General features: G+C 45.0%; 1 protein-coding gene and 1 non-coding gene across 3 annotated transcripts; both read right to left on the bottom strand.

The window, feature by feature from the left end:
- Positions 1 to 334: 334 nt before the first annotated feature.
- On the bottom strand, positions 335 to 17,360 carry LOC105693313 (ETS translocation variant 4). Of its 2 annotated transcripts, XM_012413153.3 has the most exons (9): positions 16,427 to 17,360; positions 12,494 to 12,575; positions 10,825 to 10,878; positions 8,642 to 8,701; positions 6,756 to 6,957; positions 6,503 to 6,657; positions 1,698 to 2,242; positions 1,269 to 1,623; positions 335 to 1,188 (listed from the first exon to the last, which is right to left on the bottom strand). In XM_012413153.3, exons 1-9 carry the CDS (start codon positions 16,484 to 16,486, stop codon positions 713 to 715), a joined length of 1,989 nt encoding a protein of 662 aa, XP_012268576.2. In that variant the 5' UTR covers positions 16,487 to 17,360; the 3' UTR covers positions 335 to 712. The 2 variants fall into 2 exon arrangements, with proteins under 2 accessions (XP_012268576.2, XP_048513872.1); XM_048657915.1 differs by lacking the exon at positions 8,642 to 8,701 and having other exon boundaries at positions 16,427 to 17,333.
- On the bottom strand, positions 10,265 to 10,337 carry Trnak-uuu. Its single transcript has one exon. It is a non-coding gene; the product is annotated as a tRNA-Lys (tRNA).
- Positions 17,361 to 17,477: the final 117 nt, after the last annotated feature.

Raw genomic sequence — 17,477 nt, 5'->3', positions numbered from 1 at the left:
TTTTCGAAAATAACATACAATCATAGATATATTGAACGTATCTATGGCATCGCTAAAATAGAGATATACTCACCGAGCTTCGCTAAATTTTTCCACAGCATTCGCTGGGAAAATCACGTGCAGGTATTATGGTAAAAACGTGGACTTGGAGCGATGACTAAAATTTGTCTTTTCGTGGATTTGCACCCAGGTTCTCCTCAGCAACACGATTCGAACTTGTTAGCATTAGTCGCGTTCGGAGTGAGTAATAGCTAAAAATGAGGCATCAATATGTTCTTTTTTTTTAACGACTCCTAACTCAGTATGTCACAGAATGAAAAAATTAATATCTATATGAGCGTTGATAAAGAGATTTATTCTATTTACATAATAATAAATAATAACGTTACATTATTCAATAACTCGAGTTTTCTTTTAATACGCGTATTTATATACCGTACCGCGATAAAATATAAATTATTATTTCACTGTATTTGTATAGTTATTACAGTCTGCAATATACAAATCATTGTTATCAATTATCTAAAAATTTTCCTACACATTGTCGACAGATAACATGTACAGCAACATCATCGGCAATAGCCGTGAATAGGGAGAAAAAAAAATAGAATTAATAAATAACCGATGAATCACAAATCAGAATAAAATGGTATGGAATAAATATTTACAGTTGAATATTTTTAAACCATTTTTCTTCGTTCGTTGGAAAATTTCAACAGACACAACTGCCCACACCTAAACAATGATAGGGAGTTTGATCGAGTTTCCCGCTCGTGGTGCCATCGAGCAATGGTGCTTGCGAGCTCGCAACCGTCGCAGCCGACAGTTGTGCTCGAGAAATTTCCTCGACAGAAGAGTCCGCCGCCCTGGACCTGTCGGAGTCTCCGGTTTCCCTGTTATTGCTCAGGACGGAAATCGAAGATGGTTCGTGATTCGGATGATGGTAACCCGCGTTACCTGCTCTCACGTCAAGGGAAAAATCGTGCGCCGAGAGACGACCGTAATTCAAAAACGACTCCGTGTAGGCTGCCGACGGATGGTGATGGTGATGATGATGATGATGATGATTGTTTTCATTGTACTGATGACCGTAATGTCCCGGATACCGAGCCGAAGGTGTTTTGAAACCCTCGTTCGCCGCGGTGCCCAAATACTGGTGGAGGTGATGGAGACTGTGGCTACCGTACACTGCGCGACAAACGAAGATTTTTTTTTATCCTAAAACCCTTCCGGAATCAAACCCGAATTGCGTTCGATTAATGACTCACCTGCAGCCGTGTTGGAGTACATCGCGAGTACCGCGTCCCCGTAACCTGCGGTCGTTGCGGAGGCGTGTTTTCCCGTAATTTCGGTGGTTTCCGTACCGGAAGTTGTCTTGCTGATCGCCGAGTGTCCGGTTCCCCGTAGTCCCGTTGTTTGCATATCGCCCGGAACACCTGTCGCACCTCCAGAACCATACGCCATGTTGAAAAGCGCCTCCGGATCGCAGACGAATTTATAGACGTACCGTTCGCCGGCAACCTTTTGCATTATACCCTTTTCGTAGTAGTAACGCAACGATCTGCTCAACTTGTCGTAGTTCATTGCTGGCCGATTTTTCTGGACACCCCATCTCCTCGCCACCTATATATCAAACATTTTCAATACCCCACGTGTTCCGAGACCCAATCGACGCTAAATACAAGACAAATGTTCACCTCCTCGGGCTCGATAAGTTTGAACTCCATGCCACGTCCGGTCCACGCGATGCAAGGTGCGTTAGCGGGGTCATCGAGAAGCGCGACTAAAAATTGCCAAAGTTGAAGAGATCCTCTTCTCTGTTGTTGATATCCTACCGCGACTTCGCCCCACGGTGACGCGGTCGTATTCGGCGATCTCTTGGTGTACTCGGTGCTCCAGGGGGTCGGCGAGGATGTTCTTTTTTGGTAGCAGGAGGATGAGGATTGCCTGTCCCAGCCGGATGTTCCCGACGAGGTCGACGTTCGGAGTATCGGTTCCAACGGTGTTCCAAGTTCCGTCCAAGTCGGCGTTACGCTACGTTTCGCGTAAATGTCCGCGTTCCAAGCGGTTTCCTGACGCACCCCAACGTACCCCTCGTTATTACTCGATGGCGGGGCGACCGATGGCCATTGGGACGTCGCGGACGACGCGCTCGTCGGTCGACTGGATGCCGGAGAACTTCGCGATTCCCTGGCACTTGTCCCATTTGAATATTGCTGCTGTTGGTAGACTAGGCTGCTTCCTGAACAAAAATAAGAGAAAATAATGTACAAATTTCTGTAGAAGATGATGAAAAGTATAGGTAACTTTGTCGATGAGAAAGAATGGAGACGGATAATAGAGGAATAGGAACCACAAAGTCACATTTTGCATTAACGAAATTAGTTTCTTCGATTTTGGATACGTTTGAATAAAATTATTTGAGCTTCTTTGAATCACGCTTTCAAATAATATCGGCGAAATGATCAGCTACAACCACTATAGTTTAATAGGTGACTGATTGTTCGGTGTATATAATACGGCTCTATACACAGGCATTATGTAGAGCGTGACCAATAATCTGGTGATCAATCATTTTGGGGGGTTTCGGTTGGGGATCACCTCGCCGGGCGTGCATCGTTGAACGAGGGGTAGATTTTGGTTTAGTTTAAAATCTGCTTAATAATAATTAGTAATTATAAAGGAACAGCGAGGAGTAGGTATAATAACAATGGGCTGCAAGCGACGAACGGTTGCACCGAGCAACGTTGTACGTACGATGGCTGATATATTATTCAGGTATAACAGTCTGCCTGAAACAACCCTTCTTTATAAGCTTCTTTAGTTCTGCTGCACGGTGCTCAACGCGAGCTTGTGATTTACAACGCAATCGTTGTTTTAATCTGAAATTGCGTCCGCTAAGCCTTACAATCCTTCGCATTCGGATATGATATGGTAACTCGTGCCAAATTTTTAATCTGTAAAACACGATCTATTATGCATTCGCACAATTCTTCGAATATTGTGCAGAAAAAAAAAAAATATATATATATAATGAAAATGCAGCCGAATCGAAGGTTGCGGAAAATTCGCAATGACGCGGAATGCGGAGTGACCCGAAGCGGATGAATAAAATCTCGAGTTGACTCGTCAGAAAACTGGCGCGAGCGAGCCTCTGGGTATTACCTTGAATAATAAATTAAATTCGCGATGGGCTGAAATCTACCTGATGGAGGATACCGAAAGCTCAGTTGTTAAGCCGTAAGATTGGAAGATTGTTGGAGGAGGAGGGGGAGGAAGGTTGAAAAGCTGGAAACGGCCGGGTTCGGGATGTAGCAAGTGGTCGTTCCCGCGATGCGGATCATAACTGACCAGCCCCGCCTCGGCCCTCGGCCAACCCTAAAGGTTTCGCCGCGAGTTTAACTTTCGTCCGTCTCCTCGGAGCCCTCCGTTGTTCCACCAACCATCGGCGTGTAACGCGCGCTTTCATCAACTCGCGATTAATTTTAATCTAAAACTACCCGCAAACCATCCCTTCGCTTCAGTCAACTCCCGACCCCTCCTCTCACCGTTTGCCCTCGTTCACCCCCTACGCTAACTCTGCAGATCGGTGCCGCTAAAACTCGTAGACAGATTAACGCAGGCATCGTATCTCATATATATGTACACCTCTACATCTATGGATACATATAACTTTGTTCGCTAACGTTTACCTGCGGCTACCAAAGTAAAACAGCCCGGTAAGGGCGGTATAATATACGCGGTCTCCGTTTATTACACTACGCTCTCCAATTCTATATTACATCAATATGATTACATGTATAACTATAACGCAATAGCGAAGCAGCGCACAATATTCCATATGAATGGCGGAATTTAATCACGCTGGCAAAAAAATGTGCAGATTACGTGGACCGATTTATCGCAACTGCAGCGGTCGGACTCGATCGCGAATTGTAATAATCGCTCGCGGTCATTAGCTGACGAAATTATTTCCAATGACCTGCACGTATCGATATCGAGTCGACGGCCGCACCCCGAATGTACATGCAAAGTATATCCCCGTATCATGGGAACGTAATTCGGCGCCCGAGTATTTTGAACGGATCGTCCAACGGACGGTCGCACCGAATTAGCGACCGATATATTCGTCGATTAATTTTTGGAAAGAGGGAACAGCGAACCGATTGTCCCTCGTATCCGTATGGATTTTAAAATTCGTCGCGCCACCCTTCTATCGATAATTTCTAATTGGGATATTTTTCCAGTCAAGAGGTATGCAGCCTGCAGCCCACGACATAAGATTTATAAATCTTGGCATTGATCCTGCGGATACCTAATAACAATTGCACTCACGTTTCATGGTAAGGAAAACAGCTCGTCAGTGGCTGAGTAACATCGCGGCAGGAAATTGCTCGATATTCAAAGCCCCGCGTCGTCGTCTTTGCAGGGGGGTGAGGGGAGGGGAAAGGGGCGGCGATGGGTGTTCCATCGGTGTGAGAACGGTGGTACGACTCCGAGAGTATTAGGTGTGGGTTATAGGTATACGTGGTATACGTGATGTACGTATACCTCTACGGTATATAATACAGCGATGGGTTTGGTATTTTGCTGGAAGATCCAGACGCCTCCAAGATATGTATATTAATCAAAAGCTTTACAACCGCCGCGCGACCCTGGGATCGAATCGGGCGTAAAGCGATCGGAAAAAAGCTATTCGCAATTCATAATCCGTTTATAAACCCGCGTTCCTTGCGAGGGAATCTCGAGAGTCAACCTCCGGACTCCCTCTACCCCCGTACCACTCCCCTTTATTATTCCGCGTGTAGAATAATTAAAATCAATTTTCAGCCGGTGGAAAAAATTTCTTTGAAAAATTTGCCAAAAACGAAGAAAATTCAAACTCCCTTGCAGACTTGGGAAAAATTAACGGCCAAGTATAATACGGCTATGAATTACTGTTTTTTTTTTTTCTCTTTGTATCCGTAATTCTTTTTCTCCTTCTTCTTCTCGTCCGCAGACGTATGGGAGCATCGGGGAGTAAGATTGAATACTGAAGCGTATCTATTCGGAGCAGCAAAAAGAGCGTATCGCGCGGGCGCCTTGACGCCGCTGAAAGGGGATGAAAAATTCATATCGGTAGAAATCGCGGCGCGCGACGAGAGAATATATCTGTCGAGTGAGAGGCAGAGATGTATATGTATTATACAGACGTACGTATGATAAAGATAATAAGAGAGGAATAGAACTCTTCCTCTTTTTCGCAACGGGTTTTCCACCCCCCCCCCCCTCCCCCCCTTCGGCGTTCCCTGTTCGCCACGGCACGATGTCGGGTCGCGTATGTATAATTGAGTTGACGCGCCCGGGATCTGGATCCTCGCTGTTCGTCGACGATGCGGCGGGTACACCACGTTCGGGGATGAGGGGAGGAAGAGGGGGGGAGGGGGGGGGTGGCCTACGTTTTTAGAGCTTTTTTGCCTTACCGTTCGCTCGGTGCGAGCAGGCTATACACGGGACGCGGGAGTAAATGGAATATACCTTCGGATATAACATAAATATATACGTGTATACGTACACACCGAGAGAGAGAGAGAGAGAGAGAGAGAGAGAGGGGCGGGGGGGGGGGGGAAAGGAGGGAGATCGCGGTGGTGGATGAGACGAGCAGGGGAGGTTTGTTAATGCGCCTCACTAATTAATCAGCCCCTAGCCAGGGAATGGCGGGTTCGGAGAGTAGGGGGTCTGGATCGTGGATATGGAACGGCTCGGTGGTGCGCTGCATCTGAATCGTAGACGTGTCTATAATTTTTCGGGTCCTCCTTCGCGAGCGGCGATCGGCGGGCCAAAAATTGTGGGAAAAAACGCCATCAATTTGCCCCGTGATCAGAGGAAGAAAAAAATACATCCGAGAGATCTACGAGGCACGGGAGCGACCCCGGATGCGCGCTCCGAATCCGCTAATGATAACGTCACGTATAGCCGTAGAATCGGGACACGTGCAAATCCAGAGCATAGACGCGTACGCGTACGACGTCGCCGAGATGTTATTTACGGTTTACGTTATAGTTATACGCAGCGCAATCGTTAGGTTGCAAGGGTGGTAACGGGACGACGCTGTCGATGGGGAGGGAATCGCGGTGGTTCTTTTGTGCAGTGATTCGTCACGGTCGGAGGACGAGTGCAGGCCGAATGATCATCGTACATCGAATGACACCGACGAGGGGATTCGATTACTTAACTTTTATACGATCGTTGAATCATTGCGGATCCCACAATGGGATCGCGTGTCCCGTATACGGAACTTTGAAACGGTGTTTGTATTAGCTGTATGGTAAGCGAAGCGTAAGAGGGTCCGACGGCTGTTGAATGAACGAATGAATGAATGCATGAACGAACGCTCGCTCGCTCGCACACTCGTTCGGAAAAAGACGTCGTAACCGGACGATTTCCACTTCCATTTCATTAGGCCCAAGATTTCCGAATCGCGTTACAATAATTTCGAGGACAGAGACGAATTCCGACTCACCGCTGTGCTGATCGGCGGGCGCCGAAGACGATAGTTGCGAAACTTGCACCGCTCCCGTGGTTTCGACGTAGCCGCGATCCGCTGGCTCTTCTTTTACCGCGACACTTTTCGTGCCCGTTCCACCTTCGACGTGTTGCGAGGTCAGACGATTATTGCTGTTGAATGAATACGTATGAATACACGCAACAGGTAATTTATTTGCGTACGATTCACGGCTTCGAAATACGTATACCTGGTATAATTAGATAGATACCTGTAACAAGAAGCCGGAGTAGCCGGACTGAGATCGAGGAAATTATTGTTTTGCGAATGCGAGTGAGTCTGAAGTCCAGCCGAGTTGTTGTATTGTTGCGAATGATAACTCGATTCTCCCGATTCCGTGACCTCCGCGACGTCATTGGCTTCCTGCACCGTGACTCTTCTGCAATTGACGGTCTCCTGCTTGACTCCGGCACCTGAAAATAATTTCATCGTCATTTCTCAAGTGAGCGCGGTAGTTGTCGAAATTGTCTACTTTTTTTTTTTATTTCTTTCTTTATTTATTTATTTTTTTTTGTCTTCCTTAACGAGCAATGGCTGACAATGAGTACAACGAATTCTTAGTGCGTATATAGCAAAAAGGTTTTATTTCATGGTTCCTCCCGAACGTCACCGTATTATGGTGCCGCGTGTCCCACCGGAAGAAGAGTCGAGTCGTCGCTGGTGTTGCGGGAGGAAAAGGGGATTCCGAGGTAGCTTCAACCGAGGGGGGGGGGGGGGGGATGAAGAGGGAGAAAAATGGGGTCCGGGAGAGAGAAAAAGAGAAAGGGCAGCAATTCATCGGGGGGCTGTTAATAAATCAAACAAACGCGGGTCGTGGGAAGCATAAGTCCGCGGAATCCCCTCGCAATCGTTGTATTTGTAAACACCAGTCCCCTCCCTGACCCCGATATATTCGGCGTTGTCTCTTACGTGTCTCTATCTACACCTTATATAACGTGCAACGACGCTATCCGCTACGTTAGAATTCAAAAACTACCAAGCGCGATAATCGAGTCACTTCCGGCATTATTTCGACCGATCACTTTTGCGACGTAAAATAATCTGGCTGTATCGATTCGGTGATTTTTCCTTCGAATCCACGTATGATTTCTTGTCGTTCGGGCACCTATCGTAGACCGTCATCTCTCGATCGTCGACACAGAACAATAACCGGTGTACGTACGCACTATGAACGCCATTGACTATTTGCGCTACCACTGCGGCGTACGATTGTACATACATATAGGTATACATGATACACACTGTGAATGTACGTAGGATTACATAACGGATGTGTCGGTATCTGATTATTAATTATTCGTCGGTAAACAATCCAACGAAATTGTTTTTTTTTTTCTTTTTTTTTTTTTACCCAAATGTTGATTTTACACATTATATATCCTCGAGACCGCGAACGAATTAATATTGATAAGATCGTATTATTTTTCCTCCCCTTCTTCTCCAACCGATTTCATACAATATTCAGCGAAACTGATGTCAATTGGGGCAGCTTTTTTCACGGAAAAAAAAAAACAAAAAAAATTAGTTTCTGTCAATATAATTTGAAAAAAATATAAACGGTGGTATATGAACTCCGAGCGAATAAGCCGAACACTTCCCTCTCGAAACAGGAGGAGGAAAAAAAAAAAAAAAAAAAAAAACCAACCAATTGATGTTGGTTCAAGACATAAAGTGCTTCCCAATGTAATCCGCGAGTTATCGATAGCTGCGGGCGCGGGGAGAAGGACCAAGAGGTTGAAGGGATGAGGCATGAAAGTCAACATACATTGGTGTTTGTTCAAAAAATCACCCAAGGGCTTAATTTTTAATAAAGCGATCGCTATATATGTGCCCCCTTGCCCCTCTCCCTCACGTCCCACGGCTAAATTTTATGTACTTTTCTACTCGCCTCCAGCTACTTGATACTGAAAATCATAACTGTATAAATATACACGAAGAACGAAAAATGAAGGAGTGAAAATAAATTACCAAAATGTATCGAATGGTACAGGTATATGCGGTGTAATAAATATGGCAGCGAGAAATAAACGGACGAACGTTTCGGAAGACCATGGAGAATGAAAATCTGACGACACTTTGACATTGTGCTGTACTAACTTGATATGTGATGAAATTCCGGAACGTACTGTTCGCTATCTTCGGTCTCGCAGCTGCTACCTGCAAAAATGACATCATGAAAAAATGCTCCGCTCGGCGATGTATTTATAAGAATTAAAGTTCCGATAAATTAATTGCGCAACGCATTAGAGCGGTATTTTTTGTTGATGTTGCAACGCGTTGGCGGGAGGATCGAGTTCACGATGACGTCGGCCAAGTAACGTATACAAGCGTTGTTACATTCACTCCGATGGCGCACCCCTGAGCTACCCTTGAATCCCTCCCCCCACAGAACCATTATAAGCCAGTGTATATTATACCAACAGTTAGCTGAATAATTAATATTAATGCTCCGAGTCTCTGACTAGACCTTTGCTAATCGATTCCTCCACATATACACACACCTGGATACATCTTTTATAAATAAATATGTTAAAATAATAACTCGCCTAACACACATGAGATGCGAAAAATTATCACCGACAGAAATTCTAAACAAGGAAATCACCCGTCACGATCCACGATACGAACACGTTTCGATGGTAGTTGATATAGATCGCTATCGTCACGGCTAAATGATTCACCTCTGGGGTGCTCTATTTTTCCCTAGTGCATTTTTTTTTTTTTTTTCTCTTCGACGTATTACAGGGAACCATGCATATTTGAAGGATAGCCGATGCCGCATGCCGGAGTGGCTGTAATACATCGGATAGAGCCGTGCGTAGCGAGAAGAGAAGCTCTTAAAATTCTCTTGGGATAAGTGGATCGGATTCCGGGGACTGCTGATAATCATTATAATAACACGGACCATTCGGGGAAAGCTGGATGGAGAGATACTCCACGCGTAGAGAGGTCCCGTTTCGGGATCGACAGGATACGGAGCAGACGTGGGACCGAAATTGAAAAGAATTTCTACCGCCAGAACGCGTCCCTCGAATTTTTCTAAAAGAAAACTTTTTTCCAGACAATGGAAAAGCGGTAAGAAAAGCCTTGCGTACCGAACTATAATGTAGAGTAGATCGATTATTTTGACGTCGTCTAATCAATTTAATGGACTCATTCTGCGGGGTGTCCCCGATTATTATACATAAGGCGTGAGGCCGCGCGGTTGATTGTTGCCGCGATACCTGTCCAATCGTTATATTCGGTAAAATTCGTTTCAATGTAACTCAAGGTAGTGATTCGTCAAAAAAATGGGTCACATTAGATTATTCGTCGGGCGTTATATTACCTCGCGCCAATACAAAACCAATGAAAGTAAAACTTGCCTCGGCCGATTAGGTAATGAATGCGGGATTCGAAAATAACCCACGCGCGAACTGAGAATCAAAAGCTAAAAGGTATCACCGATATTATATTGCTCGGCCCTGCACGTTGCGACCTTCGATCCAGCTTTTGTACGCGCATTTTATCTTCGGCCATTTTTTATCAAAGATTAATAACAAGAATAATCAATTATGTTCGTTGCATGGCTAATTAGCATAGATAGATTGACCTCATGAATCTATACGCATAGTTTGCATTTTTTCAAATCGTTCTCCCAACGTTAGAAATGTCACAGAAAAATAAGTAAGTTGAAGACGTAATTTGTGAAAAAAAGAGGAAGAGAATTAAAAAAAACACCGCCCGAACAGGGACTTGAACCCTGGACCCTCAGATTAAAAGTCTGATGCTCTACCGACTGAGCTATCCAGGCCGTTTGAAAGAAGCGTTGAATATCAATACATGACGTTAACACCGCAACGAGAAGCTATTTTTAGATCTTAGATGTCTCGAATTAGCGGAATGTGACGTGAGCGTTGCAGGTAATCAACCGGTTATTTCAGAGCAATATATTTAGTAAACATGAATATGTCTTTTGCACTTTGTTTTTAATACCAAACGAGAGGTGTTTACACGAAACTTGGAAAAGTTACATTCCAAGCGAAAGATTAGCGATTACCTGATCGTTTCGATGGATGGATGAATTCAGTTTTCAGATGACAAAAATTCCTCAAAACATGTTAACGAAAAATTGGTAGACAGCTGACGGTAAATGGAGTCAGAATAACAATACAATAAAGTGAAGTGCGGGCCTGCGAATCTAGTATGTGTAAACGAACGTAAAAACTAGCAAAATAGAAATACTGATGAACAAATGTCAATAATTAGTGATGGAAAAAATATTCATTGCAAATATTTACCATCTTGCAGCCAGTGTTCCTGTCTGTAGTCTTGCCCAGGATATGAATCTCCTCCTGAAACATGTGTGACAATAACAATGGTGATGGTAACGCTAGCTGATCGTATGTCCTCAAATAATCGATTAAGAAAACCGTAACCAATTGAGCTACACGTATAGGTGAACACCTACAACTAGTACAAAAGGTCCCCGAAGATGAATCAGTGCTTTTGGATAAAGACAACCCCCTAATTCCTCTGCATGAATTTCTATCCATAGACGAGTATGTGCAACGATGAAACACTCTGCGGCACTTCTTCCATTACAATTAACGTCTATGCGGTCTATGGGGTGTGTTTAATGGGCATCGGGTCACGTCCTCGCGGTCTCGACGGGCAGTCCACTCATCGCTAATCTAGTTTTCTCTTCCAAATCTATCCAGGGATTGATCCGTCGGTTGGACTAACTCCATTCGCTGTATTTTTGAAATTTCAAATGGCCCGGACGAGGGATTATTTCTATAATTGAATTTAGGTTTTATTACCGTTGCGACATCGAGAAGCAACCTCACCGTTATACGTATATATTTTTATTATCAAGGAATTTCTAAGCGCGGTGATACAGGATTTCAAGAAAAATCGTCTCCGCTCCTGTGGCTATATAGAACCGCGCGGCTGGGTGGAGTAGCTGAGGAATCGAGCTGGAGATTTCAATATTTTTCGAGGCAAAACCGAGCGATCGTAACGCGATTACCGCGTTGAAATTGCGGCATTATAGGTCGTGATTGAGTTATGGCACCCTTGGAACCAGTGGTTTATACCGTTGCATGCCAATGGTAAAGCTACAAAGTGTCAATCACTGCTGCAGACGACGCGACGCCGGTGGCTGAAGGCGCTGAGGGTGAAAAGATTGAGGGTGGTGAGAAACCTAACGTATTCGAGGGTTACCTATAGCCCTTGAGGTTTATATCGATGTAAAATACGTACATTCGCGTATGCGGCGATCTAGTCTCCTTCGTGAGAAAAAAAAAAAAAAAAAAAAAAAAAACGTCGACGATATCTGGCGATTCGATTGTGCCGCGCACGGCTGTTCCGAGCGAGAAAATTGCTGTACCCACACGAACTACACGAGGAATGCGGAAAAAGATATAGAAAATATCCCCGGGGAGTCTTTAACGGCGATAATTTGTTGCTTATCGAATTTTTCCCCACGTCTTTTCTATCGACGCAAAAAACATACCGGCCTCGCCATACGCATGATGAAATTCTCGAATCCGAAGACCTCCGAAACTTGTCGGAAGATCTACTTGTCCCGCCTTTTCGTTTTCGACTTGAAAATAATATTGTTGCGCGGTGGTTGATGACTTTATGATAAAGATATCGACTTTGTGGCGTGCAAGTGACAGCCCGGCTGAATGAGGGGGAGAACCGCTTCTCTTCGCGTATCTTGTATTCTATCAAAGTGCTTCAAAGCCGACGACATTCGGGACGATGCCTCAACGCATGGCAAGGAGAAGAAAAATAAACAAGAATAAATAAAGACACTCGTGTAGAAAACAAAAAAATCAAATAAACGGAGAACATGGGCACGGCAATGAAACAGAACTTTCCAGTAACGTTGTGAGCCGTAAAAAAAAATCTAGAAACTTCGTGCATATCGTCGGTTGAACAAAAATCACGTAGAAAACTCACCGTGTGTTTTGCCGACTCCAGAAGGTGTCACGTAGTAGCCGGGGTGTACCGGATCGCTCAGTCTGCTGTAACCGTCGCCAGTCTGCAAAGAAAAACCGAAAGAAAGATTGGATTTTTACAACTTTCCGGATCGTTAGCTCCATTGAACTCGATATGAAATCGTTATCAATCGATCCTCGGGATCGGCTGCAGCGGAGACAATTTTTTTATCTCATTGAAATCGGATAACCGCGAATGACGATGCGCCGCGATAAAAATAAAACGCAATAACATTGCGAATCGATTTCTCGCCTATAGATTCAGCTCGGCGAGAGATCGTCGAAATACAGAGGCGGGCGGAGAAGAAGAAACGTCGACTGCTCAAACCCGCGATTGGGACAGAGACGAAGTTGCAATGGTATAAGGGGAAAGAGCGAAGACGGGCGTGGAGGACATCCGGTGACTGATTGGAACGCTTCCTCTCTGCGGGGCAATCTTGTGGTAAACCAGGTTATCTCGCCTCACCGGCATACGTACCTACATCTGTGCACGTATAAATGTATAGGTATTCCAATTACCATGTATAGGTCGTTCAAGAATCGAGTCCCAATACAAAATCTCAATGACGACCTATCACCGCGTCGCGTTTGTTCTGAAGACTCGCGGTATGGACGATACCGCGTTACGCTAGCAAAAAAAAATAACTCCAACAAATTTCAACGAGGGCTGGTCGTTTTTCATTCTCACGTGATATACATTACATCACATAGACTGCAGACAGACGGATTGACTGCACGGATGGGTCGCAGGAGGGATGCACCCGAAAGAGCCCGATGGGAAATGGGGAATTGCTTCTGCCGCACAAGAGGCACGCTCCCGTGTTTGCATACTTAGCTTACGCGTCATTAGTCCGTTAACTTTGTTAATGCTACTCGATTTACCGCCACCCCTCCACAGAGAGAAATAGAAACACCCTTTTACCTTGCCGCGGGCGACGTTCTCGCATTTTGTATAAACCGTGTGATTCTCGCGATTCACTGATTGGAAAAAATATGTTTTCACTTTTGAAAAACAGAGGCGACAAGTTGAACGTGGCAGGAGTCCGAGAAAACGTAGGAGGGATTTTTCGTCGTATCCCATTTCTACCACACCTATAACAATAATAATGTTGGTGAAAGAAAGGGGGTCGCTGGGAGAAGTAAGGCAAACTCTCACCAATTAGCTAATAGCTGTTCTTCTTTGGATTCCATGTGAGAACCAATTTTGTACAGAGTTACTACTTGGAGCTGTTGTTCCCTCGTTTTAGCAAAGTCCATTGTTTGCTTTTTGGTGACCCGTGTTATTGTTTTCGCACTTGGACGTCGACGCGACAACGACTTTATGTGGGGGAAAAGGGCGCGCGACTCCGGCTTCTTTTCCAACTGTTAGGTACGTGCCAACTTACACCTATAATACTCTTCCGATCACATTTCTAAATTAATTACACCGTAACAAAAAAAAAAAAAAAAAAAACCTTCCCAGCATCCCCTGAAAATTACGGTCTCCCTTCGCTGGAGAGGAACACTGCGATCGAATCTTCGTTTCAAGAAATTTTTTCCGAATCGCACATGATGTCTGATACGCTAACGATGACGAATTAATCTCCGTTTACTAGAAAATAACAGCGGTTTGTTTTAACTTGAACACGCCGAGCCGGTTTATAATCTGCAGGATGTCAATTAATATTCATTGCAATACCTGCTGCGCGGCTCGTTAGTAAAAATCATTAATTACCACGACTGAGATGAGATAATCATAGACTAAAAGTATAATAATGCCCGGTGAATTAGGAAGTAGGAGATGACGGATGATAGGCGACGATAAAAATGACGCGATTAGCTATGCGCTTATTAAATTCGCTCGTCGTAACGATCCACGTGCATTATAGAATGTGTACATTTCTTGCGGTCGCGTACGTAAGCCAAAGCCAACCCGAACAGACATAGAAGATTATTTGATAATTAACTGAACAAACACGCCCTTTACTTCTCCCCTCGTTCCCCTGGAACCCTGGAACCCTCGACCCTCGACCCTCGACTCGACGCTCCACGACCCTCAGCTCTCACCCATCCTGCCATACTCGTAGTGCTTTTCACGTTTGCGGCCAGCCCGTAGGTACCGTTATACCATAGGTACGACGACTATCTCCGGGCTACCGTTGTGTTTTTACACCACTTACACGAAGGTCACACGCATTACCGTTCCTCGGGGCAGCCGCGCGGAGTAAAGCAAAGCTGTCAACTTTACGTCACTCTCTGTCACTTTACCACCGCGTGCAGGTCAATCGTTTTTGTTGACAGGGTTGGGTTGTCCGCACAATCATGAGATAACCACCCTACGCTTGTACATGTACTTGGCCGTTTTAGGTGTATGCTGCACCTTGACATCGATGGAAGGTCAAGATATTATGCTCGTTGTAAATGGCGGCAACGAATTCACATCGCCAATCCCACCAGGTGTTTTGTCGTGCATCGCACAAATTTCTGTGTGAAAATACGTACAGATAGGGCAGTGATCATTAATTGCCTCGATTGTATGGCGTAGAGTACAGCAGAGAGACGAGTCGATTCGTTCCCCTGTAGCTGTTTAGCCCGCCCCACCGATCATGGGAACACTTGAACAGTTAACTTAACACCGATGCTCGCTGCTTGTACCGGCGGTCATTGATTGTTGGCATATGTCGAGTGCGATTTATGTAGTATCGGTGTTGGCGTTGGTGGATGGACGCTTCTGCCGATCTGTGGGAATCGGACGGTCTTCGGCGTCTAGGCCCGAGTATAAGGTCATAAGGAATAAAAAACATGGTCAAATATAAATGAAAGAATTTGCCCATAACTGGAAACGAAAAGAAAAGAAGATAAAATGAAATAAATAAAAATGATAATGGTCATTGATTAAAATATCGGATGACATTTTCGTGACTATAGAATTGCAACGACGAGTCGCACCGTAGGTCGTTTTTCTCTGGCAACAATTTTTCTCCCTTTCATCGTCCCTTAAAACGGTGTGCGTCCTACGGGGTGACCACCCGCGGCGTATAACAGGGTTCCGGAACGCGTTATGTAGCCCCCGTGCCGAACGACCCCTAGACCCTGACGATGGATGTGTGCGTGCGTGTATACGTATACGGTATACGTACATTTCGGTGGAAAGATGCGCCCCAGAATCGGGATCGTGCGGGGATTCAGAATTTTGGGGGTGACAATTACGCGTTTAGAAACTACGGAAGGGGTGTTCCCGTGGGACACTGCATCAGACCGTGGAGGCGCGTGCCGAAGCAATTGACTCTCGGTATATATACGTATATATACGACAAACGTGATGCACGAGGCTCTTTTTCACCGTAGTCTCGATGTAGACATCGTACCCATGGATCTGTATAATGATCCGATATAAGCGTGTATACCGTACAACAATTATTGTTGCCCCTCGTCGAAGGTACTCGAGTTCGAGTGCGGGTTCCGCATTTTATGATCGGCGAGCCGTTAATGTCCTATCCATGAATTTGCATACTTTTCGTTTATGATGTCCGAAAATAATCGCAGCAAAAATAAGAATTTTTTTTGTCCCAGAGAATAATTTTTTAGCAATAAAAATCGTCTGCAGATTTAATCTTTTACAACCGCGCGTCGGCATTCAAATTTCTACGACGCGAACGCGGCATCGGTGCGATTTCTGATTTTTTTCTTCATCTTGTCTGCCGATTTGGCAAAACTCTGTGGAGCAGCTGAAGAATTTTGGTGACTGTATTTAGAAAAGTAGTAGAATTATGAATGATCGTGTGGACGGTGAGTTGGAAGACCCTAAGATCTGCAATTTTGTGCTTTTTTCCAATCGAAATGCTTTCACAGCTAATTAATTGAAAGGCAGTTGAAAAGTATGATCACTGGAAAAAATATCTCAATCGGATCTTACCATTCTCCCGATATCGGCAGTGTTGTCAGCAGGTACCTCCTGATCGGCGATGTTCATCATGATGAATAAATGTTATAGAAAATCACTGAATGAAATTTAACAAACTTATCCTACTGATTGTTGTTGTTTCTCTTCTTCAATTCATTCACAAGCAAATGATTGTTATTCGTAGACGGAGATACGGTTCACAACGGTACTATACCCGACAATACCGAGAAAACACGACTACAATTTTTTCTAAAATTTGATTCCCAATTGACGGAATACCGTTGTAAATTTTACTTCCGAACAACTCCTGTAGCGATACGAGATTACCGTGTATTGCGGATCCCCTAATTACAGGGCTGTGACATCCCTAACGTCTTTCGCAGTCGACTGCCGACCATTCAACATGCGAAGGATTTTAATATACCAAAAGCGAAGGACCTCCGCAGCTCGGTAACCGCGCCGGATCCCTCAGCTTTTACGTAGTTTGTTGTGACAGTTCGCGATCAAAGATAGAACTGATAGCGGTAGCAGTCTGGTGATTTGATCCCGTGCGAGATCTTCAGCGTTTCAATTCCCCCCGTCAAGCGCGATTTTTACCCCCCTCGTGAAATTTTCCTCCCTTACAGTTCCCAACGTCCCCACGGCGCATTTTGCCAACGCCCGTTATCACCACCCCATATCAAAACGGGGGATGCTTCAACCGGGGAATCGTCGAATCCACGGTTACGTTTTTGAACGTAACGCCTACCCCATGACGTCAGCGCGTTTCTCCTCGTACAGGGGTGGCGGCGTTTATCACGAGGGCGTAACCCTACGATGGTATCAACTCTCTCGCCATTGGCTGGAATGGAATTTTCGCGGGGGTTTTCTATTTTATATACTACATGGGAGCTCTGTAACGTAGATGAAGTGAAACGACGACATATCTGTATACGAAGACAGAGAGAGAAAATCAATGTGCTCTGTAGCACTGGAGTTCGTGCCAGGTGTATATAGGTATGTATAAATATCGCGATGTGCACACCTCACACGGTAGAGCTCCGGCAATTCGCGCTAATCCCAC

The sequence above is a fragment of the Athalia rosae genome, chromosome 1 (assembly GCF_917208135.1).
Source record: "Athalia rosae chromosome 1, iyAthRosa1.1, whole genome shotgun sequence".
Taxonomy (NCBI): Eukaryota; Metazoa; Arthropoda; class Insecta; order Hymenoptera; family Athaliidae; genus Athalia; species Athalia rosae.
The sequence above is the reverse complement of the archived record's forward strand: the minus strand, read 5'-3'. Positions and strand labels throughout refer to the sequence as shown.

Bases quoted from the DNA above. Each gene is read 5' to 3' on its own strand.
- LOC105693313 (XM_012413153.3), bottom strand. From the start codon at position 16,486: ATGATGAACATCGCCGATCAGGAGGTACCTGCTGACAACACTGCCGAT. The intron at 8,702-10,824 runs GTAAATATTTGC...TCATTTTTGCAG, and splicing joins GGAACACTGGCTGCAAGATG to GTAGCAGCTGCGAGACCGAA. The intron at 1,189-1,268 runs GTGAGTCATTAA...TTTGTCGCGCAG, and splicing joins GTACTCCAACACGGCTGCAG to TGTACGGTAGCCACAGTCTC.